Source organism: Puntigrus tetrazona, unplaced genomic scaffold, assembly GCF_018831695.1.
Source record: "Puntigrus tetrazona isolate hp1 unplaced genomic scaffold, ASM1883169v1 S000000513, whole genome shotgun sequence".
In the NCBI taxonomy this organism is placed as follows: domain Eukaryota; kingdom Metazoa; phylum Chordata; class Actinopteri; order Cypriniformes; family Cyprinidae; genus Puntigrus; species Puntigrus tetrazona.
The window spans coordinates 127501-150933 of NW_025048150.1; the positions used below are offsets into that span (position 1 = coordinate 127501).

Below are 23433 nucleotides of genomic sequence, written 5' to 3' on the forward strand. Positions count from 1 at the left end.
TTTAAAAGAATAGTGTTGTATTTTTGCAAATTGACCCACATTTGTTTTTTAACCACTGAAAATATATACATTTGAACAATTTACTCTTAAAGCCGTATTGAAACTGCAATATCTCTTGAACCAAAACCTATAGGGCGTTAATAATTAGGACACTAAAAGGGCATTAAGATACTTGAATACTTCTTGAGTTACAGGCATGAAAACTTTTGGAGAAAAACGTGAAAAATGCTGTTTCCTCATTAGCACCATTAGCATATAGTACAACAAAGATTTTACTAATAGACTTACCAATCTCTATATAAAAATGCTTCCATCTTTCTGAAGCCTTTCCTCTCTATTTGACTCTGAATCTATTTGACTCTGAATCTCATTGCCATTTTCACCCTTCTCTACAAAATACTGTAAATATTTACTCATGACATTTAATATTTTGTCTATAGTTTCTCTTCAGACAAATGTGAACAAAATCAAAAACTTGAGCTGAGGGTCTCAGGAAATGAGAAATTAGTTTGAAATTAGTTTTCATGAAATACTGCTGCATTTAGATCCTTGCTTCTCCTCGTTCTTGCCATCATGACATACATGACATTTACATGGAATCAGTCCCCCGTGTGTGTGTGTGTGTGTGTGTGTGTGTGTGTGTGTGTGTGTTTATTTATTTATCTGAACAAACTGAGGAATGAATCTGAGCTCTGCATAAACAACAGCATGTCACAGATTAAGGTAATATTTAGTCATAATTCATTCATGTGCAGGTGTTTTTTTAATATACCCATTTAGTGGAGCTTCATGCTGGGTTTGTAAGCCTGTTTCTGCTCCAGCGTCTGTGTTTTAATCCTCAAACGCTGCTGTCAGTCTCGTCTTAATTGCTTTGTTTGACATCTGACCTGCTGCAGACTCACAGAGAGATTATTATATAATCATACAGGACCAAAGATACAGGTAATGACTGAAGGCAATAAGAAAATCTTAACACTTCTTTTCCTGCCAACATTTGTTAAAAAAGATTGCTTTTATGATCATTTTCACAAAACTTTCAACACCACGACAATATTTAGTTTGAACATGCAAAACACTAAAATAAAGAACCTGGCTTCAAATTTTAAACAAAAAGTATTACAGATTTATGTTGGACAAAATTTTTTTTTTTATTTTGTACTTAAATATTATCAATATTCAGATTATATGTAAGAAATAATTGACACCTGGCCGTTGAATTATTAGAAAAATAATGCAGACCCGAGGTGTTGTGCGTCTAGTTGTCTAATACTTTATCAGGCCGGAGTGAGCTATTCTGCTTTTACTACGGTTGCCATACATCCAGACTTGATCACATCATATATTTCAAGGTGTTTGTACTTAAAGTCCACATGAACCAGAAGATTGTGGCCTGTTTTACTTCTGTAATGTGAGAGAAATGGAATACTGAATGAGAAAAACAAAGGGCGTTGTTGACTTGATTGGATGTAGAGAAGAAGTCCTTCATTCAGAAAACACACTGATGGCTGGAGGGGCGGGGTTAATGATGTCATGCTCACGCCCGAGCCGTCAGACTGATGTCACCAGAGAAGCTTTTTCAGATTGCCCTCTGGAAGAAGATTCAGAAGTATTAAATGTTCATCTAATAGATAGAAATTCACTTTTATCCTAGAGGATATTTTAGAGAGTATCACAACACATGCGTTTGGTTTCTTCTAGCTATAAACAGCTGAAGATTACGTTCATGCCTGTGCTTCCCCTGAACATCAAATGCATTAAAGCACACATGAGTTGCGATACTCTCTAAAATGGCAGAAGATGTTACTCAAGGAAAAAGAATGGTTGAGTAAATTCTAATTTGTGCCAAAAAAAGTATTCTCATAGCATTTCAAGACTGAAGTTGAGCCACTGGTGTCTGTTTTACCGATGTATTTACTACGTTTCTGGACCTGCATCATTTCAGTTGTGTTGATGTCCAAATATCAAAAAAAAATCTCGATGGTTTGGAACGACATGAGGGTGAAGAATTAATGACACAATGTTCATTTTGGACTGAACTTAAAAAAAACAAAACAGTTTTTGGCTTCTCTCCTTAGGCCACAAGAGGGCGCATCAGGCAAAATCTTACTATTTCGATTGCTTTGTTTATTCAAAGCAATAAAATAACTAAGTAAACCTGTGAAAAATGAAGTAAAGCAATAAAGTTGCTTAAACAAACAATTGAAGCCTTAACAAAACTGTATGCATGCATTGTTTAATGCAGAAGCCAAAAGCCAATGGCAGTACTTTCTCATCTAAAAACATGAGATGCAGTAGGATGGGAAAAAAAGAGTCTTGAGATCTTCTTTCTATTAATTCTACATGTCTTTCTAAACACGTGTCTCTCATGTGCGACAGATGTTCTTCTAGAAGAAGTGAAAAATATGCATTTTGTGTTAAATGGCTTGGTTTCAGCAGACACTGAAGTAGACATTGAATTGAATTTCTCTTTTTCCACAACATTTTGAATGAACAACAAAAATCTGAGAAAATGGCATTTTTGTCAAAGACTGGATCAGAATCAGAAAAAAACCCAAAACAGAGTATTTGTTAATGACGAGGAAAGAGTTAAAGAATGAAGATGCACAGAAATAAAAAAAGGAAATACTACTAATCAACAAAGAGCCCCAGGACTTTTCTGAGCTGTGGAAAGGTGATATAAAGCTCATACCCTCAGCTTCACAGAAAAGGCTTAAACCTAATCTTAGACTAAAATGTAAATCTGAGCTGTTTCAACTGAAAGAAACTTGCACTGACTGCTTTTAAAATCCTTCACTTTCATCCTTCATAAAAATGACCTGTCCTATCAAAATGAATGTCCTAAATGAACTATGGCCCGATCCTGTTTTAGGCTAAGCCCTGTCTGCGAGTCCTGTTTCTCACATGTCTGTGTTTTTGTGCACCTAACCCATTTCCATGTTTCACTTGTCCGTCTGTCTCTCTGTTGAGTTCAGTCTGTACTCTTCACGTAAGCTTCACTGCTGTCTCTGCTTCTATTGGGTTTTTCTGTAGCACATGCTGATTTTTGTCTCGTGAGCTTCATCTCTGTTGATTCTGTTCGTGTGATTTTTAACACTTTGTTATCCTGTAATGAGTGAGTTATTTGACATTACATTTACATTGATTCATTTGGCCGGTGCTTTTATTCAAAGAGATATGAGAGATTTCAGCATTGCAGTAGTGTATATGAAGAAGAGGAGGGGCCCGAGAAGGGATCCCTGAGGAACCCCAGTGACCAGTCGATGTGATTGAGATGTCTCCAAGAAGAACCTAAGGACTCGAACCAGAGGAGCCCAGCTTTGAGAGACTGTAGCATGCAAAGGGTTTTTCTAATTACAGTCAACAGCAAACAACACGTACACTCAACATAAACTTTTTTAAATAAGCAGTAAATGAATGAATCTTCTCAAATAGCAGATATTTACTCTAAATGACAGCAACAGAAGACTGAATGAGCAAAACTCACAGTCACTTGGCTTTGAACAGTCCTGGAAAACTGGAAAGATATGTTTATTTTTCTCTTCTCAACTGCAGTTTTCCTAACTCTCAAATAGTGTCTATTTAGAGATAGACGGCATCACATTTAACATTTTTAACTGCTAAAGAAAAAAAAAGTTGGTTTGTGAATATTTTGGTCAGGTTTTATTACCTTTACTTCAGAGAGGAGAGTTCCACAAACATCACCCACGCAGTGAAAAACTACAGATTTAAACTAGTTTGTTTGTTATGGGTTTTTCAAACGAAGGATCATTAATTAGCTGTTCTTTTAGGTTCTGTATAACCTGATTTTTTGTATTTGTGTCTGAGAGCCAGAGCCTTTCTGTCTTGAGTGAGTTTTGGAGTCTGTGAGGTTTTATTGATCGTGAAGAGCAGATGGTTGAGCTCTGGATCTCGGAACAGTTCTCGTTAGTTCGGTCTGATGAGATACCTGCGCGGTCTCGGTCTGTCGGTCGTTCCGTCGGGATCGCGCGTCATCCTCCCGCCCCTCGAGCGCAGCATCAGTTCGCGCGCTGCTCGCGCCCGCCGCTCTCCATCCCTCGGTCGCAGCGGTTTATATTCGATCAGGATCGGAATCGGAGCACCGTTCAGATCGCTCGCTCGCTCGCGCTGCGGTGGAATGATAAAGACTCTGCTCGGTCACTGAGGCTAGCGGCGACACTCCGGGGTTTTCGGGATTTCTCAGCGGCATCTGAAGCGGAATCATGACGGCCACCAAAGAGCAGCAAAGCCAGAGACCGAATCCACAGGACGAGGTAACGAACGGCGTCTTCGCTGCTTTTCTCGTCTTTTTCATCTCGTTAGTGACCCGTTTTTCTCGAATCCGGTGAGTCTCGCGCGCGCACCGACCTAACGCCCGCGCCGTTCGTGACATCACCGTTATCTCTCTCGGTGTAACCGCAGAGGAAACATCTAACGGCGCCGCTGTCGTGATTCTCCATCACCGGTCAGCCGTTATTCGGTTTCTGCTCGTGATCGTGATGAGAGCTGGCCTGGCGCGCGCCCGCTTCCGTGTACCTGTCCGGCCGCGGGAGCGCGCTGATGAAGGTGTGAATAATTAATGGCTCGCTGTTTCTGTGACAGAAGAGCAAAAATCTGCTGCATTTCCATCAAATCTTCGGTAGACGTCGTCAAACACAACACTCGTCTCTCTGGATTTAAAGCGAAGTTTCATCTCTATTCCCTGCTGCATGTTTCTGTCCTGATCCTTCACTATTGCTTTCATTAGCAGTCCGTCACTTTTGTTCATTTCAAATTAAACTGAATGAATGAATTTCACAAGCAGTCTACAGACATTCCGTGCGGTCTGTTGAAATAATACATGAAGTAAAATATTCGTTGGAAATAGACATTTAGAATGGAAAAAGAGAAAGGTTTTAATGTTTTCTGTAATGTGTGAGAGCACACACACACACACACACACACACACACACACACACACACTCTGATTCGTCAGTTTGTTAATTTGTGATATTTTGATTGTTGAGACGGAGCAGCTGGACGTGTTTGAGTCCAGTCATGCAGACACACTCGCTGCAGGTTGTTTGTGTTTGGTGTTTGACAGCTGATTGCTGGCCTCTCACACACACACACACACACACACACACACACACACACACACACACAGAGAGACAGAGACAGAGCTGTGAAAGACAAACACATTGTCTGATGTACCTGCAGTTCAACTCTTCTGAATAGAGAATTCTGCCTGCTGGAATATTTAATGTAGATCAAAACAATGCAACTTTCTTTTAATTTAAAAATGCTTTTTAGTCTCTATTTTCACCGCTGGCCTTCAGATGCACAGCCGTGATCGCTTTTCTGATGGGGTTTTAATGTAGAAAATGTAAAGACTCTCACATCAAACACAAACGTTCAGTGCAAACAAGAATAGATGGTTCCTTCCTTTGGGGATTTTCACACCAGGGATGATTTACTCTTCATCTAACCAATGTTGTGTCTATTCTGTGATAAATTTAATTCAAGTCGAGATGTGTTTAGTAAAAAAATATTTCAGAAGGCATGTTTATGCAGACATTTTGATAACTTTTCCTAGTATTAATGCACTAAATAATTATCAAAAACCTGCAAGTTTGAAACAGAAAACACAGTTTAATGCTCGTTTTATAGGGAATGGTATCATTTGAGGACGTCAGGGACCTGCAGGAGGGATGAGTGAGACAAAATGACACAAAATATGGAAATCTAATCCATTCATTGGATTCAGAAGATTCAGCCGTTCATTAATGTCCCAAATAAAGGAAGAGAATCAAACGGGTTTAGAACCACGAGAGGGAGAGTCAATGAGGACAGAAAGGTTTTTGAGAGACCTTCATGTTCTGCACCACAGGGTTTGATTTATTTTGAAGTGTTATTTTCTCAAATACTAGATAAAACACAAACACAATAAATCTGCTATCAGTAATGTAATGTACACTACTGTACCAGATCTGTCAGTCTCTTTCTCTGATCAATGGAAGAAATTACAACTTCAGCTTTTAGCAACTGACAATAGTATTTTCTTTTCAAAATATGTTTAAAATCTGTTATAATTAATGTTTTGTTTTAATGAATGAACATGTCGAGTCAAGTCTAATGGAGAGTATGATGAGACGAGGAACTGAACGCTTCTCTAAATGTTTAATGCTTTACAGAAGAGAAGAGACTTGGTGACGGTAGTGTAATATTATTATTGCTGCATTTGTAAATGTCAGATTCTATTCAGTGCTGTCTGCTAAATGAAGATGTGTGTGTGTGTGTGTGTGTGTGTGTTTATGGGTGACACTAATGCGGTTTGACCTCTGACCTTTGCTCAGTGAATGTATTTGACATTATGAAGCTTCACAAACACAGCATTAGCAGCAGATCTCATTCATTATAGATCAGTTTCTCTGTTTCTTTTGAAAAGCACACAATAACATTATGATGTCAGATGCAGGAAACTAAAGGCAGCCCAGTGCTCTGAGAAACGAGTAACTCAGTGTCTGGATATCATATAATGATGTACTTCATTACTGCATTACAGCTCTAACTGTGCCATCATTACTGTACAAATCTGAAGCACAGTCATGTTTATGATTCACACACACACACACGCACGCACACACACATATTTTATAAACCATATATGATTAATAAAGTTGAGAAAAAAAGCACTGTGCACGTATGTATAGTTGTTAAATAAAAGACCGAACAAAGAGTAATCTACTTTCTCCTTTTAAAAACCTGAGATGCCGTGGATGGGGATGTCCTGAGACATGTTTGTATTTTTTGTTTACGTTCTTACATCACTTTTATATGATTTTTTTAACCATGCATCTTTCTGGTCCTTCTATAAAACCTGGTGATTATGTGTTCTATGTCTTCTCTTGTTTTCTGCAGTATTTTTGCGTCTAGTGGATTCAACTGGATAGGCTTAAGAAAGCATTAAAATGCAACATTTTTGCATTCAAATGTGGCAGTTTTTTTCTACATTTAGTTTAGAGTTTTATTTATTTTTTTATTATTTAATTCAGACCTTTATATTGCTTCACATATACAACACTAAATACACATATACAGATACACAAAGAAAAAAAGAAAAAACAAGCAAATCAACAAATATTTGAAATTATAATTATTTTTGGCAGCCCTAACACACACACACACACACTCTTTCTCTCTTTGTAACACACACACACAAGTTTTGTCAGGTAAATCTTCATGCCTTATGTGAACAAACCTTTTTAGGAATGTATTGTCTTTTTAAAATGCTGAATATTTCTCCTGTGAAAAGACCTTAATCTATGTTTCTGTGATTATTTTTTTTAGACTGGACATAGATTGGTCTAATTTGAACCCGGAGTTGTTCAGTGGCTCAGAATGAATCTTAAGACAGTGGCTAAGTTTACGTAATCTGCCCCTGATGTCCATTTTATTTTTCTGACACGCAGACCTTTATAAATAGACTTTAGAGTATTTTTGCGACGTGACCGTGCTGACGTGGGGTTTTTTTATTGCTTGGTTTGTCCTTCTGTTGGGAAACACTATTGATTGTGGTGTTTGATGGCGTGTGAAGGAGTGTTGAGAGAAGATGACCGTCCTAAACGTGTCCTCGGCGAGGTCAAACAGAGTCACCTCACTAAAAATAGCGTTACACACGTGTGCAAGCCAGGATTGAGGACTTCTCTGTTTGATTTTCATATTAATGCTCTCTGAAGCTGCAGCACATCTTTAACCCTTTCACCTGAGCTGTAATGTGCAAGTGTTCGGTGACTTTGACTGCTGCGGATAATCGTTGACTCAAGATCTAAATATCATCAAGTATAAATGAAACCTTTGTTATTTCAAGATATGCAACCCTCAGCTGAAGACATGCGGTGTGTGTGTGTGTGTGTGTTTCTGCAGGACCTGGCGGGCATGAGTCCTCCTCAGAGGAACTGGAAGGGCATCGCCATCGCTCTGCTGGTCATTCTGGTGGTCTGCTCTCTCATCACCATGTCTGTGATCCTCCTCACTCCAGGTACGGCAGACTTCAAGTTCTCACAGCCAGCGTTTGGGGCGATCCGAGTCACGTAATCTCATTACAGTTTAACTAGTAAAGTAGAGCATTCATTTTTAATTTACAAGAAAATATCTTTTACAATACTTTTACAATAGTTACTATTTCAAATAAGTAATGCAAGTACCTTTTTTCCCAGTTATTGTTTGACAGCTCTCCAGTTGGAGAAAAATCGAGAGTAAGATGTTACTGCAGCTCTAGAATAAAAGCTAACATACTTTTAATTCATCTCGCTAGAAAAAAAAACTGATTCAGCATTGCTTAAAGTGAATAAAAACAATAGATATCTAACATTCTAGATAAACATTCATCTAACTTTTAGAGAAAGGGCTTTTACGTATGCCAAAAAATATAACTTTTTTATATTGAAAACAATCAAGGAAGCCCTGCCCAGATTTTAAAAAGTTGTGCAAAATTAATGTAATGCATTACATGCCATAAAAAGTAACTAAGTAAAGTAATTAGTTGCAGTTTTAGGGAGTAACGCATTATTGTAATGTAGAACATTTAAAAGTAACTTTCCCCAACACTGCGTGTGTGAAGTTCATCCTGAAATCAGTCTGGCAGACTAGTTACTCGATCTGGCGTTTGTTATGTGTATCTCTGGTTCTGAGCCCTTGCTCTCGGCCGTCTGTTTGTGTGATAGTGGACACGCAGCCGGGCAGTGACACCAAGCTGACGGTGGAGGATCTGTTCAGCGCAGACTTCTACGTACACGACCCCGAGGCTCGCTGGATCAACGGTAAGACGATACACGCCATTCATTTCTAATGGATCTCATTCATTAATCATCTGTACACCGTCATGAGCTCTTAAACACAGCTGATAGCAGAGGATGATCGATCACGACCGCAGACGCTGAGCAATAAACGTGATAAAAACAGCCTCTTAAACGAGAAGAAACCCACACGTGAATCTAAAGCTGCTTTGTTTATTTGAAACGTTTGAGACCACAAACTTAGACCAGCAATTTAAACAGTTGCCCAGCCTTGACTGTGGAGAAAAGAGTGGAAGTGTGTGCTGACCTTGTGATCAGATATTCTGCCCCCCTAAAGTGGAGGGTTTCAGGCAGAAGACAAAGCGAAACTCATGGTTGTGTCAGATATTTAGTTTGGAAGTGCACATCCCTCAGAACTATGAAACCTCGGAAGGTTTGAAGCCATCCAGTGTCCTTCTTCATCAGAAGCACAGGCCAGAGATTCTGGAACGTGGGCTGTTTATCGTTTAACATCAGGTCTGATATATATTTATAAGAGAAGCATCAGATTTGAAATGCTCTCGTGGTCTGAGCCGTTAATGTGAAGCTTCTGCAGGACGCTGAGCACGAGTGCAATCTAACATTTCTAATTTTCCCGTCTCTGTGAGGCTGTGAGAGTGTCATTCCATTAGAGCTCATTCCTGACCCAAGAGAACATTAAATAAACTCAGTAGTGATGGGCCGGCCTATAGGAAGTGAATGTGTTGTAATAATTCACATCATGGAGTGTGTGAAAGAATCAGAGTATGAACTTGACCTTTCAGATCTGTGAAAATAATCTAGTTCCCGAAATATTTTTGCCATATCGAGACTTATAGGCCTCAGCATTGTGTGTGTGTGTGTGTGTGTGTGTCAGAGTGGTGGATGTGGTAGTTGCTATGGTAACAGGAAGGGGGAAGGGGCACTCAGGTCTTACACTGGCGGCAGCAGCATGAATATTTCATTGTGTGTGTGTGTGTGTGTGTGTGTGTGTGTGAGAGAGAGAGAGTGTGATGCAGTGAATCCTTCAGCTCCTGCTTCTCTTCCAGACAGATCTGTGTTTATCAGTCACTCCAGACTTCAGCTCAGCTCTGTTCTTCAGCGAGTCTCAGCCATGGATTTGATGCAGCTCAGTCTGACGTAACTCTAGATCGTTCTCTAGCCAGTGTTTGTGTGTTCGCTCGGCACGTGACCTTCAGAACGAGTCAACTCATCTGCAGAGAAGAAGAGAATAAATATTTCACAGCAGCGTTTCATGAATGCTGTTCTGCTTCTGAAGAGAGACTGTCCTCAGACGGACGCTGCTCTGGATCTTCTGGACAAGTCTCTCGCTGAATTCAGCTCCTAGGGCTCATCTGTTTATCAGGGATTGTGTGCATGAAGTGTGAGAGAAGTCTGCTGTAGTTTAAATGTATTTCTTCACATGAAATAAATCCTTAAATGCACAATGCCATTGCTGGAAAATTAGCCTTTTAAACACATCTTTGTGCTGGAACTGCATTAGTCAGCATTAATCTGAGAGACCCATCATCCATCGTTTATCGGGCAGTCCTGATATTTAATGCAAGTAGAAAACTTTTTTTTATAAATGCTCAGTCAAGATTTTATTTAAAAAAATGTTAGATTTAATTATATGTTAATGAAATAGAAATCTGGTAGAATTTAATCTGCTGTATTTTTGTATTTATTTGGTATAATTTTGTCAAAATTTTGTATTATTCCAGTTTTTGCCATGAAGATAGCCTTACATGCTGAAATGGAAATAAACACAAATAACTACTACAGCTCAATCAATCAATCAATCATTTTTATTTATATAGCGCTTTTAACAACACAGGTTGCATCAAAGCACTGTACAGTATAAAGTAGAAGAATACACTGACAGGGATGTATAATGAAGAGAGTGAACAATTTCTTATTAAATGCGGTCTCTGGAATCAATTCGACGTTAAATCACTAGAAGTTAAGTGTCCCCAACCAAGCAAGCCAGAGGCGACAGCGGCAAGGAAACAAAACCCCATCTATACAGAATGGAGAAAAAAAAACTTCTTTACAGCTCATCTATCTTTATGATGGTCTACAAATTATTTTCTACCACCATAGCAAAGATCTCCTGACTTTGACGTGTTTTGGTTCCTCGAGTGTTCAGCACTATAAGAGGTGTATCAGTACACCAGATGCTTCCTGCATTCAGCACTCAAGAGTTTTGTTCCGGTTTAGAGCTGGAAACTAAGAGCTTTATTAATGTTTCACTGTCTGCTTTTCTTCACTGCGGTCAATAGCAGCTCCGTGAGACTCTCAGACTGGAAATTTACCTTCACAGCCATCATGCAGCTCATAAATGTGAAAAACCTGACATGAAACAGATGAGCAGCTCGGCCTGTTTATGCTTCTGAAGATGGATCAGACTCGTGCAGGTCAAACGCAAGAAAGAAAGGGGAACTCGATTTGAAATAAATAGAACTTGACAAATAAATGACAAGCAGCAGTCTGCATTTATACTGTACAATCTAGTAAAACACTGATGGAGTTTGACCAATCAGATGCGTTTGCATTCATTTACACAGAGCTGCATTTGATCCTGTGAGATGTGAATGCTCTTTAAAACCTTACAAATGTGATTTGCTATTATATATTGTTTCTCCTCTTTCACTCTTTGCCAGAATCTGAGGTCATCTACAGAAATCACCACGGTCATGTGATCAGATTTAACATCCTCACGAACGAGACAGAGATCATGCTGAAGAACACCACATTCGTGAGTAAAACCTGAACATCCGTTCACATACGCCTAATGCCATTTACAGAATGTTAATCATTTATAAAATAAGTGGCATCAAAAATGTTGTGAGATTTTTTATTTAGTAGTGCCCTAAAAAATCTATTTTACCTAACCGATGTTTACAGTCCACAAGACAAAAGGACACCAGTTAGCATAATAATTCATAAAATCAAGACCGCAGAACTGCTTTTATAGTACTATGACCTTTACCTCTAGAGATCAAGAAAGTTTCATTGTTTTCAGGATATGAGGCCTTGAGGTCTTCATAATAAGACATTCCCAGCAGAAACATTGAAGCAGAGTGTGTAGTTTTGGGATGTGAACGCAGTAATGAGGATAACGTCATTTATGTTTTTTCCAGGATACTTTCAAAGCCACCAGATACTCTATAAGTCCAGACATGAAGTATGTGCTTTTTGCCTACAATGTCAAACAGGTATGTGCTGCTTTTTGCAATAAACCAGACATCTTCTTTGTAATATTTAAAGGCATAGTATGTCAGAATCAGAAAACCTGTGTTATTATTGACGGTGGTGGCCGTGAGCTTGTACTTATTCACTCTCGCTACAGGCAATGACACCCAAAGTAGAGATATACATAATAGAGAACACATAATAGACCAAATACCACAAACAGATAACAGGTCATAACCTAATTAACAGCCTAATCGTAACTGTTTTATGGCACAACTTTTGGATTTTCCTAGAAGAACATCTCAGGTTATGCATGTCCCTCTAGTGGACACTTTGGGGAACGCTGCCAGCATGCGTCTGAAGAACATGTATAATAACCCCAATCCTATGAATGTTCACTTGGCTCGTGATGTCATAGTCAGGTACCCAAGAGTAAAAAAGGACACCTGCTGAATACATCACCAACTCTTGTTTTACATGTGCTTCAGACACTGCTCTTGTAGGCAGCGTTCTCCAAAGTGTCCCCTAGAAGGGAGACACAGCTCAAAAGTTCCCATGAAGGGAAACTAACCTTTGCATAAAGTTTTACCGACTTTTATAGGCAACCTGGAAAATTCTTACATAGCGCACCTTCAAGGAAATATTTTGTCCCTGAAAGACTCATTGAGCTGAGTTCAACGGTGACATTATAGACATTTGGTTTGTTCACATACAGTATATTTCAAGTGATTGTTAGCAAGTGTTCAATAAGCAAGATATTTTTGATGTAATCTGACCCTCCATAGACAGCAACACAAATGAAATGACATCAGTGGCTCAACTTACTGCGAGAATATGATTTTTTTTTTTTGCGCAAAGAAAACAAAATAACATAATTATTCTCCAATGACTTGTGTCTTCCGCCGTTTCAGAGGGTATGAACACACATATGTTTCCCTCTAGGTGTAAACAACTGATTACATTCATGTACGTGCTTTTTCCTGAACGTAAACAAAGGCTGATTACATCAAATATGTTAAAGCGTGCGCATGCATTGTGGATGACGGGAAAAAAAGTATTCTCGTAGCATCACAAAACTAAAGTTGAGCCACTGATGTCACATTTACTTTGTTTCTAGAGCTGGATCATTTCAGTTGTGTTGCTGTCTATGGAGGGTCAGAGATTTCATCAAAAATATCTTAATTTGTCTTCTGAAGAAGAACGAAAAGTCTCACAGGTTTGAAGGGGGTAACCCTTTAACTACAGAGTTTAAGGTTTAGATTAAATTCTCTCTATTCTCACTGACTGTGAAGGTAATGAAGATTGTTATTTAATATGGGTTACTGTTTTCTGACCGCAGGTTTACCGGCACTCTTTCACGGCGTCCTACATCATATACAGCATTCACACCAGGTGGAGTAAGAGCTTTCTCTGATCTCACTGTATCTCTGACATACATACAGTACAGGGAACAGTAGACAGGACCCTGTGAGATGAGCTGAGGCGGCAGATATCGTGAAGCAAAGTACTTCGTTACAGTGTGTGAGTTAATAAGTTCTGATGGGAGACGGTGGAAATTAGAAACACTTTGATCACGACGTTATACACTGTTCTGATCATCGGTGTTCAACAGGAGCTCACATTCATCCATAAAACAAGTATTACTGTTCATATTACTACAGTCAGCAGCATCAGCCAACAATCACCTACTGCAGCAGAAACACACCAGCTGATGATAAGACTAAACACTGTGTGTGTCTCTGTCTCTCTCTCTCTGTCTCTCTCTCTCTCTCTCTGTCTCTCTCTCTCTGTTTCTCTCTCTCTGTCTCTCTCTCTCTGTCTCTGTCTCTCTCTCTCTCTCTCTCTCTCTCTCTCTCTGTCTCTCTCTCTCTCTCTCTCTCTCTCTCTCTCTCTCTCTCTCTCTCTCTCTCTCTCTCTCTCTCTCTCTCTCTCTCTCTGTCTCTCTCTCTCTCTCTCTCTCTCTCTCTCTCTCTCTCTGTCTCTCTCTCTCTCTCTGTCTCTCTCTCTCTCTCTCTCTCTCTCTCTCTCTCTGTCTCTCTGTCTCTCTCTCTCTCTCTGTCTCTCTCTCTCTCTCTCTCTCTCTCTCTCTCTCTCTCTCTCTCTCTCTCTCTCTCTCTCTCTCTCTCTCTCTCTCTCTCTCTCTCTCTCTCTCTCTCTCTCTCTCTCTCTCTCTCTCTCTCTCTCTCTCTCTCTCTCTCTCTCTCTCTCTCTCTCTCTCTCTCTCTCTCTCTCTCTCTCTCTCTCTCTCTCTCTCTCTCTCTCTCTCTCTCTCTCTCTCTCTCTCTCTCTCTCTCTCTGTCTCTCTCTCTGTCTCTCTCTCTCTCTCTCTCTCTCTCTCTCTCTCTCTCTCTCTCTCTCTCTCTCTCTCTCTCTCTCTCTCTCTCTCTCTCTCTCTCTCTCTGTCTCTCTCTCTCTCTCTCTCTCTCTCTCTCTCTCTCTCTCTCTCTCTCTCTCTCTCTCTCTCTCTCTCTCTCTCTCTCTCTCTCTCTCTCTCTCTCTCTCTCTCTCTCTCTCTCTCTCTCTCTCTCTCTCTCTCTCTCTCTCTCTCTCTCTCTCTCTCTCTCTCTCTCTCTCTCTCTCTCTCTCTCTCTCTCTCTCTCTCTCTCTCTCTCTCTCTCTCTCTCTCTCTCTCTCTCTCTCTCTCTCTCTCTCTCTCTCTCTCTCTCTCTCTCTCTCTCTCTCTCTCTCTCTCTCTCTCTCTCTCTCTCTCTCTCTCTCTCTCTCTCTCTCTCTCTCTCTCTCTCTCTCTCTCTCTCTCTCTGTCTCTCTCTCTCTCTCTCTCTCTCTCTCTCTCTCTCTCTCTCTCTCTCTCTCTCTCTCTCTCTCTCTCTCTCTCTCTCTCTCTCTCTCTCTCTCTCTCTCTCTCTCTCTCTCTCTCTCTCTCTCTCTCTCTCTCTCTCTCTCTCTCTCTCTCTCTCTCTCTCTCTCTCTCTCTCTCTCTCTCTCTCTCTCTCTCTCTCTCTCTCTCTCTCTCTCTCTCTCTCTCTGTCTCTCTCTCTCTCTCTCTCTGTGTATCGGTGTGTGTGTGTGTGTGTAGGGAGGTTCTGCAGCTGGATCCTCCGGAGGTCTTAAACTCTAAACTGCAGCACGCAGCGTGGGGCGTTCAGGGCCAGCAGCTGGTGAGCTTTTCTTACGTTATTTACATTTACTCTTTATCTTCAGAAAATCCTGAAATAGTGGAGCTGTTGATTCCATGTTATGAGATGCTTTGAATGCACAGACGTGTTTCTGAGTCACTATGACACTGATTTAATGTGATACACAATGCTATAAATACAGTAAATCTAGATCTAAATCTGGAGGATCATCTTTATATTTTGTCATATCACTCAGCTCTAAATCTGGACATAACAGTATGACTATGTAAAACTTCTTTGAAATTAATCTGATCTGAAAACGCAAGGCAGGTTCAGACTTGAGTCATGTGACAGATCACTAACAATGACAAGTTTAAGTGAATTTTACTGTATTTGTTGTTTACTGTAACAGACGTTGTCTGGCAAAAGGGTTCCTGTTTCTCAAAAGGAGGTGTTATTGAAGTGATCTCACTAGTGTTCTCTGGGCAGTGAGCTAGTCTGTGTATTTGGCAGGTTTGTGCATCATCTGAGGCCAAAGATTGACTAGAATATTTCCTTTTGACCTGAAAGTTTGAGGTTTTTGCAAGTTGGTGTATAGTTTTGAGATTGTGATTATAGGTGTGAGTGTGTGTGTTAGCAATTAAAAAAAATGTAGCATCAGAGCATGAACATAATTTTAAATATCTTCTCTCTCTCTGTGTGTGTGTGTAGGTATACATATTTGAGAATAATATTTACTATCAGTCAGACGTCAGGCGTAACTCGCTGCGACTGACCTCGTCTGGGAAAGAGGGCGTCATCTATAATGGCATCGCTGATTGGCTCTATGAAGGTGAGGCTCTCTATATGATATTTTAAAGTATATGATGATGATGATGATGATGATCATGACGATAGTGCATTTTTCCTCCAGTGAGACACAGTTTTCTCATGTGTAATGAGATCTCATAGAGCACGTTTAAAAAGGCCAGTTGATTATTCTGTGTTTTTAAGACTCTTGTTTTGTTGAAAACCTGTGCTCAGAGGAGGTCCTGCACACGGATGTGGCGCACTGGTGGTCACCCGATGGCGAGCGCTTGGCGTTTCTGGTCCTGAATGACAGTTTGGTGCCAAACATGCCCTTGCCCACTTTCACCGGCTCCACATACCCTAAAGGCAAACAGTACCCATATCCGAAGGTAATGCCCCATGCTCGAATGAACACTACATGGAAACACGTCCTAATGATCCTTTTACACAGGTGTTTAAAGGCTAGCACTAGTCATGTAGTCTGCATTTACAAACGTTAGTGGAAGAAATGGGTTGCTCCGAGGAGCTCAGTGAGTTCAAGCGTGGCACTGCATGATGCCCCCATCATAGTATCATCCCTGAGAGATATTACACGCCCAACTATATGCTATTATTGGAAAGCATTTAAGAACAGCAGAAATGAAGCAGATCAACAGATTGAACAGCACACAATGTTAATATTTTAAAATTTAAGGTAACTGTCATTTTATAGTGTCTATGTTGTAATAAAAGTCAAGATGTTCTCTGGCCATATGCTTCTTTTATTAAGCTGGCTCTCTGGTCCAAAGACACCTCCTGCATTGAATTCTGTGACACATAGAGAAGTTTCCCCTGTAAAACACACTGCATAAGCCAATTATAATACAATCATTAAGACTCCTTATTACCTGAGTGGCATTCTGACATTTTGAAATGTGACTCTGTTGTTTAGAGACATTTTCGGACTGTGGTATGTTGAAGGAAATGTTTCATCTAGAGTTATTGGCACATGTCATGTTTAAATAAGTGTTGTGTTTGCAGGCTGGGCAGCCCAATCCTATGGTCAAACTGTTTGTGGTCAATCTGTACGGACCGACACACACTCTTGAACTCACACCACCTGATGAACTGAAGCTCAGGTACGGCGTTAGTGTGTTCGGATCTGTGCTGGAGACTCAGTCAATGATTTATCTCTCTCTGTGTCTGTAGGGAGCACTATGTGGTGATGGTGAAGTGGATCAGTAAGACCAAGACAGCAGTGCGATGGTTAAACCGAGCACAGAACGTCTCCATCCTGACCGTCTGTGACTCTACCACTGGAGCCTGCATCAAGGTAAACACACACACACACACACACACACACACACACACACACAACTGGGACGAATGAAATGTAATAATAAAACCAATCGTATTTAAAGGCTCATATTTGAATGATGTGATTTAGCAAATGCACATTTGATTGAAAGCCTGGCAGAGTGATCACAAGATGCAGGCAAAAGTTTTGTATAGTTTACAAAAAGGATGTGTGTTCTCATCATTTCTTTTGTCCTGTTAATTATCATGTAGTGCTGGGTTTGTGTTTTTCATCAAAGCACTAACTTAGGATATCTTAGAATATTTGTTTAATTGCTTGTGCAACATAAATTTGCCTACTTGATGTAATAGGCTAGATTTAATGTGATTCGGGTCACGACTCGCAGTCTGTCAAACGGTTCTGGTGTGGTACAGCTGTTAGATAACGGGTCAGTTGTTCTGCTGGTTTAAACGGTTTCTTCGTCAGATAACCCGTGTGTGATGCACCATTTGCTGATATTTTACTAAAGTGTTTTTTTACCAAGGGGTGAGAATACGTAGCTAATGATGGAATGAATGAGCGAATGAATTTCAGTTTATGAAAATAACCTTGCCACACACACACACACACACACACACACACACACACACACACACACACATACAGATGCATACACCACCCACACACACACATAGAGACACACACACCACACACACATACGGCTGTGTGCTTCCTGAGAAAAGATGCTAATAATGTGCTTCTTAGATGAATTTGTCTGTCATTGTGGTGATGATGATGATGAAGATAATGATGATGGTATTGTTTCTTTTCAGAGGCATGAGGAAACCTCGGAAGTGTGGCTCTCCAGACAGGTGAATCTCCACTAGATGTTAGCGTCATGATCTTCTGTCACTTGAGTGTAATCTGGTGTCTGTCTTCTGCAGAATCAGGAGCCGTTCTTCTCTGGAGACGGCAGCCGTTTCTTCCTCACGGTACCGGTGAAGCAGGGAGGACGAGGAGACTTCCAGCACGTGGCCATGTTCAGCTCTCAGGTACAGACCGTAGCAGCAGCGAGCGGTGTGTGTGTGTGTGTGTGTGTATGTGATCTGTAGCATGTGTGTGTGTGTGCTTCTACAGGCGCGTGCTGATCAGAACGAGGTGAGACACCTGACCTCAGGAAACTGGGAGGTGACACAGATTCTGGCGTACGACGAGAACAGCCAGATCATGTGAGTAAAGCCTGAGTGTGTACTTCACATCAAACACAGGCCTCTCTTCCGCCAACACATAGTTGACCACTTCAGACTGTCCCAGGTCATAAAAACACTAAACCCACACTGTTTCCAGTACAGCTCTTCCAGGCTTAGTGTATTTCAGATTTCTAAACAGACATTTATAACTTGATTATAAAATGCAAAGGATTCAAAATAAAAATAAAGCTATGCATGTTTACAACACTGTGTAAAATGTGTCTCATCAGGTAATAATGAAATAAAGTTCAACACACACCTGTGCTCTTCATCCTCATTTGAGCCCTTGAGCCAAATAAACTAAATATGTCGTATAAGTAGCTGCTCAAGTATGTGTATTTGGAAGTCACTGTAAACATCTGTCTGTTCTAATGCAGTTTTTTCCTGAGCACTGAGGGCTCCTCGAGCCGCCGGCAGCTCTTCAGGTGAGGTTCACATAGTTTTTTCAGAGCTCACAGGCATGTTTAATAGTAAGGTGAGTTCAGCAGGAAAGCAGGCCTCTGATTGGTCCGTTCTGTGTGCAGTGTCTCCACAGTGGGCCTATTTCCGCGCCGATGTCTGACCTGTGACCTCAACAAAGCTCACTGCACGTTCTTCAGTGCTGACTTCAACCCCACTAATCAACACGTCCTGCTGCACTGCAAAGGTATGAAGACGTTTATTATTTCCTCTCTCAGACCGGGCGAGTGACCTTTCACCCCTCATCAGACTAGCACAGGCTGTGGTTGAAGTGTTTGGTTTTCCTGCAGGTCCTGGAGCGCCGACAGTGATCATACACACTCTGAACACGGCCAGTGAGTCTTTATTTTCATGAAATCTTCTGTACGTCTGTGTTCTGCGTTAAAACTCTTGATGTGTTGGTCTGTCATCAGATTATTATATCCTGGAGAATAACTCTATCCTGAGAGCTGCTCTCAGATACAAGAGAATCCAGCTGTTGGAGTACAGAAGCGTCCAGACAGACCACTTTGGTAATGTTCATGATGAACACGCAACTCCTGCACAGAAACACATTAATGCCCTCGATGATACTTGCTAGATCTTTGGTCTGTTTTTAATGTGTTTTGGTAGAATTGCCGCTGAAGGTCACCTATCCACCTGATTTCTCCGAGTCCCGCAGTTATGCACTTCTACTGATGATGTAAGAAGATCTAAGTGTGTGTATGTGTGTGTGGTTTGGTTTATATATAGTTGTGGGGACCTAAACCTGAACACATACAGACTCATGGGGACTTGGGCAAAGAAGTTAGGTTTTTTTTTTTTTGAAAATCTGTGGTTTCCTGTAGGTGTAGATTTAGTTGTAGGGTTGGCGTGGGACAGGGGTCTTCAACTAAAATGGCTTGAGGTCATAATGAACACTCCCTACCAACCGAGGTCCGGACAATTATATATAAAATGTTTTTGTAAAAGACTAAGATTTACATTTCAGATGCAGGTTTTCACAAAAACAATCAACTATTATATTAATTAAATAACACATAAGTATACTTAACTACCATTATCTTTACGTTTTATTATTAATTTCCATATAATCAGACACTATGAATTATTGAAATCAGCCTAAACAAAAATGTATCTTTACACCGCAGAAGAAATGCAAGCAGCAAAAGTCAATGATATTTATTTTCATTTACAAAGACTTTTTAATGATACTTAAGTGTAACATAAATGCATGTTCCCAAATTACAGCTGCATATATAATGCTATGTGTTTTCATTTTTGTTTAATATACAAATATAAAAATGTTGGACAAAATATATTAAGCAACTAAATTAGGCCACTAAGTGGCAGCTAGAGACTTTCTAAATGAGTGATTCATTGAGTTATTTATTCCAATGATTTGATCAGTCTCAGGCTAATTCATTCAAGAAGGAAACAAGCACCTTTTGTTAAGAATGGTGTTATATTTTATGGGTCATTGATTCAATGACTCAAATGATTAATTCAGTGTGTTGCTCTGAGATGCGAGGCTGTTTTGCTGTGATCTTTGTTTGGAACTAGTTTTTATATGCTAACCAAAATAGAGCAGAAATATTGGTCATAGATCTGAAAATACTGTCTGAATTGTAGAGAACTTAATGTCAGTGAACTCAAAATCAATGTCACATTTGCAATCAAATTGGTTTTCAGGGTGAAAAATTAACTCTTGTGTTGCCTAACTAGGCAACATGTTATAAATATTAAAAACTGCCTTTTCCTGCAGTATTTTTATTCTTTGTGCAGTTACGTTAAAAAAAAATAAATAAATAAAACAATTATTTCAACAAGATTCTCAGAGGGGATTTAGAAGTGGGTCTAGGCAAAGTCGTCTGATAAAGAAGTGGGTGCACTGTGTACCTGCGTATACCCTCCACTGTTTCTTAAAGGAATAGGCTTTTTAAGTTTAATTGCAATTCATGTCATTAAAGAACTCCTGAAACCATAATTAAGACTTTCTTGTACCATTTAAGACTTTTCAAGGAACTGGTTTTTCACTCACTAAAGGTTTCAGCTTGTTATGCAGCGTGTTGCTCTCTGCTCTCATCACTGCACTCAAACGGCTCCAGAGCTGACCTCGATGTGCTTGAAACTTGATTTATTAGAAATTAGAGGTTGATATTTATTTATTTATTATGTGAAAGCCCACTATCACCGCCGTAGAGACTACAAAACCGGTTGAAATCAATGCTCTCAGTCAGGTTTTAAATCTTGAACTTCTGCTCTGGATGTAGGTCGTGGTCTGTAAGGGAAGGCTTCTAGGTCTGAACCCGGACCGAGATCCGCCTGTCAGTGACAATAGAATATACAGTCTGTACTAGGGATGCACTGAAATGAAAATTCTTGGCCGAAGCCGAACAAATTGAAACTGATTGAAAGGCTGAACACTAGACATGTGCGATATATCACGATAATTAATATGCATGGTATAGTTAATGCGGGTGCTTCAATATACAGAAAATCGTTATTTATTACAAATTATTCAAAAAAAAGGTTAATGTATTTTAAGAATACTTTTCCCATAAACGACTCGTTTGTGAGCTGAATCGAAGATAAGTGTGCACTCTGATGTAAACGAGCTCGGATGAGAGACGCGCACCTTCACTCTCAATATTTATTAACATGTTAAAATCAAAGTAATTATAAACTGTTATAAACTAACTAAAGATGGAGGGAGTTTGTAGTCAGAAAGACAGCAGTTAAAAGTGTTCATTTGCAGTCTGACCAGATCCAGGAGAGGCATGTTACTTTATATCAGATGTAGATCTTGAAGGCTAGAAGCGTGAAATGATGTTTGGTCAGTGATGCTGGTCAGCAGGTGAAAGAGCACTTATCAGGGTTTTCTCTGTGATTTTCAGTGACGCTGCCCCCGGTGGTCAGCAGGTGAATGACCGGTACTCACTGGACTGGGACTCAGTGCTGGTCAGTTCAGACAATGTGATCGTAGCTCGACTGGACGGCAGGGGAAGTGGCTTCCAGGGTCAGAAGCTGTTACAGGAAGTGCACAAGCGTCTGGGGTCCGTGGAGCTACAGGATCAGCTGGCCGCCATCGAGTAAGAACCCTTACCTGCTTCCTTCCTTCCTTCTGTCAGATGCTCAGAAATGACCGTTCTGTCTCTGTCAGGCTCTCTCTACACACATATGGCTGTGAGGTATACTAACCCTGCTTTTCTTCCAGGTACCTGCTGAAATCCCCGTACATCGATCGAACCAGGATCGGTGTGTTTGGCCGGGTGAGACTCAATCCCACACTCGGCTGCTGTAACCGAAGAAACACTGATGAAAACCGGCAGGTTTATAAACCCGTGTGTTTGTGTGCTTCTGCAGGGTTATGGAGGTTATGTTGCACTCCTGCTGATTAAATCCACAGAGAACTTGTTTAAATGCGCAGCAGCCATGTCTCCTGTGACGGACTGGAGTCTGTACGGTAAGTTACTGATGTGATTGTGATTATGTGAGGCTTTATCCAGAACCACGGAGCAGTTTCAGACTCACGATTCAGTAAATCTGTCCCCCTCCCTCTCTCTCAGCCTCTGCCTTCTCCGAGCGCTATCTGGGTTTCCCTCTTCAGGATGACAGCAGATATCAGGTTAGTGCTGGTTAGTTTTTTAGACTCTGAGCTGGAATGACTTTGGGATGTTAGTGACAGACTCTGTGTCTCTAGTTCTCCAGTGTGCTGCAGAATCCACAGGGTTTCAGAGACCAGACGCTCATGCTACTGCACGCCACTGCAGATGGTGAGTGTGTGTGGTGTGTGTGTGTGTGTGTGTGGTATTTATCACGTTATGGGACCAAATGTCTCCACAAAGATAGGAATACCAGTAAATGTTGACCTTGTGGGACATGTTTTAGGTCCTCGTGAGGAAACAAGTTTATAAAACATACAATATGAAATCTTTTTGAAAATCTAAAAATGTGAGTAGTTTCCTGTAAGGAGTAGAACAATAACGCATACAGCCTGTACAGAATAAAACATTACACCTATGAAGAGTCCCCATTAAACATGGAAACACAATTGTGTGTTGTGTGTGTGTGTGTGTGTGTGTGTTCCGCATGTGTGTATCAGTTTCATGGAGAGCCAAATTTCTGTAGGTTTCAGTGCCACAAAGAAACATCAGAATATCAGATTTTTATCATCATTTTTATGTGGTTTATGCTTCAAAAATGGAAAACAATGTGCCTGGGTTACTTGTAACACTGATTCCAGGTATCCTGAGAGGATAGGTCATGGAATTTACTTTATTCTATTTCCTAAACCCAATCAAAATGAAGCAAAGTGTCCTTAAACGTTCACTCCCAATCTAAAGACAAAAATGTTAATTTTCTGGTTGTCATTCTGTCATTAATTATAATTCATCCGCTCAAGCAGAACATTAATCATTAATCAGTGTAAGGCAAAAGCACATAAATGAAGGTCTACATTTCACTCTCTTCATATAAATCTGGTTAAATGTAAATTCATTCAATCGTACCCTGCAAAGTTGTCATCCACAATCATGACTTTAAAATCTCTTATATATTCCTCCGTGGCATAATTAAATCCTACCAGGTGGTCCTTCTTTGTCTAAAAAGCCATC

At 40.3% G+C, this 23433-nt stretch overlaps 1 protein-coding gene across 2 annotated transcripts in view; it reads left to right on the top strand.

Moving 5' to 3' along the window:
* The window catches only part of LOC122334310 (inactive dipeptidyl peptidase 10-like), a 36033-nt gene that overhangs the window by 9766 nt on the left and 2834 nt on the right, over window positions 1-23433 (top strand). The window contains exons 1-24 of one of the 2 annotated variants that reach the window (XM_043232110.1): window positions 4055-4271; window positions 7903-8017; window positions 8703-8798; window positions 11456-11550; window positions 11936-12010; window positions 13327-13379; window positions 15025-15106; window positions 15776-15896; window positions 16088-16242; window positions 16874-16971; window positions 17042-17165; window positions 17963-18001; window positions 18074-18181; window positions 18267-18358; window positions 18757-18804; window positions 18904-19025; window positions 19129-19173; window positions 19252-19350; window positions 19451-19520; window positions 21715-21909; window positions 22035-22089; window positions 22184-22283; window positions 22387-22445; window positions 22521-22593. In XM_043232110.1, coding sequence (XP_043088045.1) covers window positions 4221-4271; window positions 7903-8017; window positions 8703-8798; window positions 11456-11550; window positions 11936-12010; window positions 13327-13379; window positions 15025-15106; window positions 15776-15896; window positions 16088-16242; window positions 16874-16971; window positions 17042-17165; window positions 17963-18001; window positions 18074-18181; window positions 18267-18358; window positions 18757-18804; window positions 18904-19025; window positions 19129-19173; window positions 19252-19350; window positions 19451-19520; window positions 21715-21909; window positions 22035-22089; window positions 22184-22283; window positions 22387-22445; window positions 22521-22593 — 2170 coding nt within the window. In that variant the 5' untranslated portion in view covers window positions 4055-4220. Of the gene's footprint in view, window positions 1-4054; window positions 4272-7902; window positions 8018-8702; window positions 8799-11455; window positions 11551-11935; window positions 12011-13326; window positions 13380-15024; window positions 15107-15775; window positions 15897-16087; window positions 16243-16873; window positions 16972-17041; window positions 17166-17962; window positions 18002-18073; window positions 18182-18266; window positions 18359-18756; window positions 18805-18903; window positions 19026-19128; window positions 19174-19251; window positions 19351-19450; window positions 19521-21714; window positions 21910-22034; window positions 22090-22183; window positions 22284-22386; window positions 22446-22520; window positions 22594-23433 lie in introns of those variants that run through there. The other variant, XM_043232109.1, reaches the window with a different exon arrangement.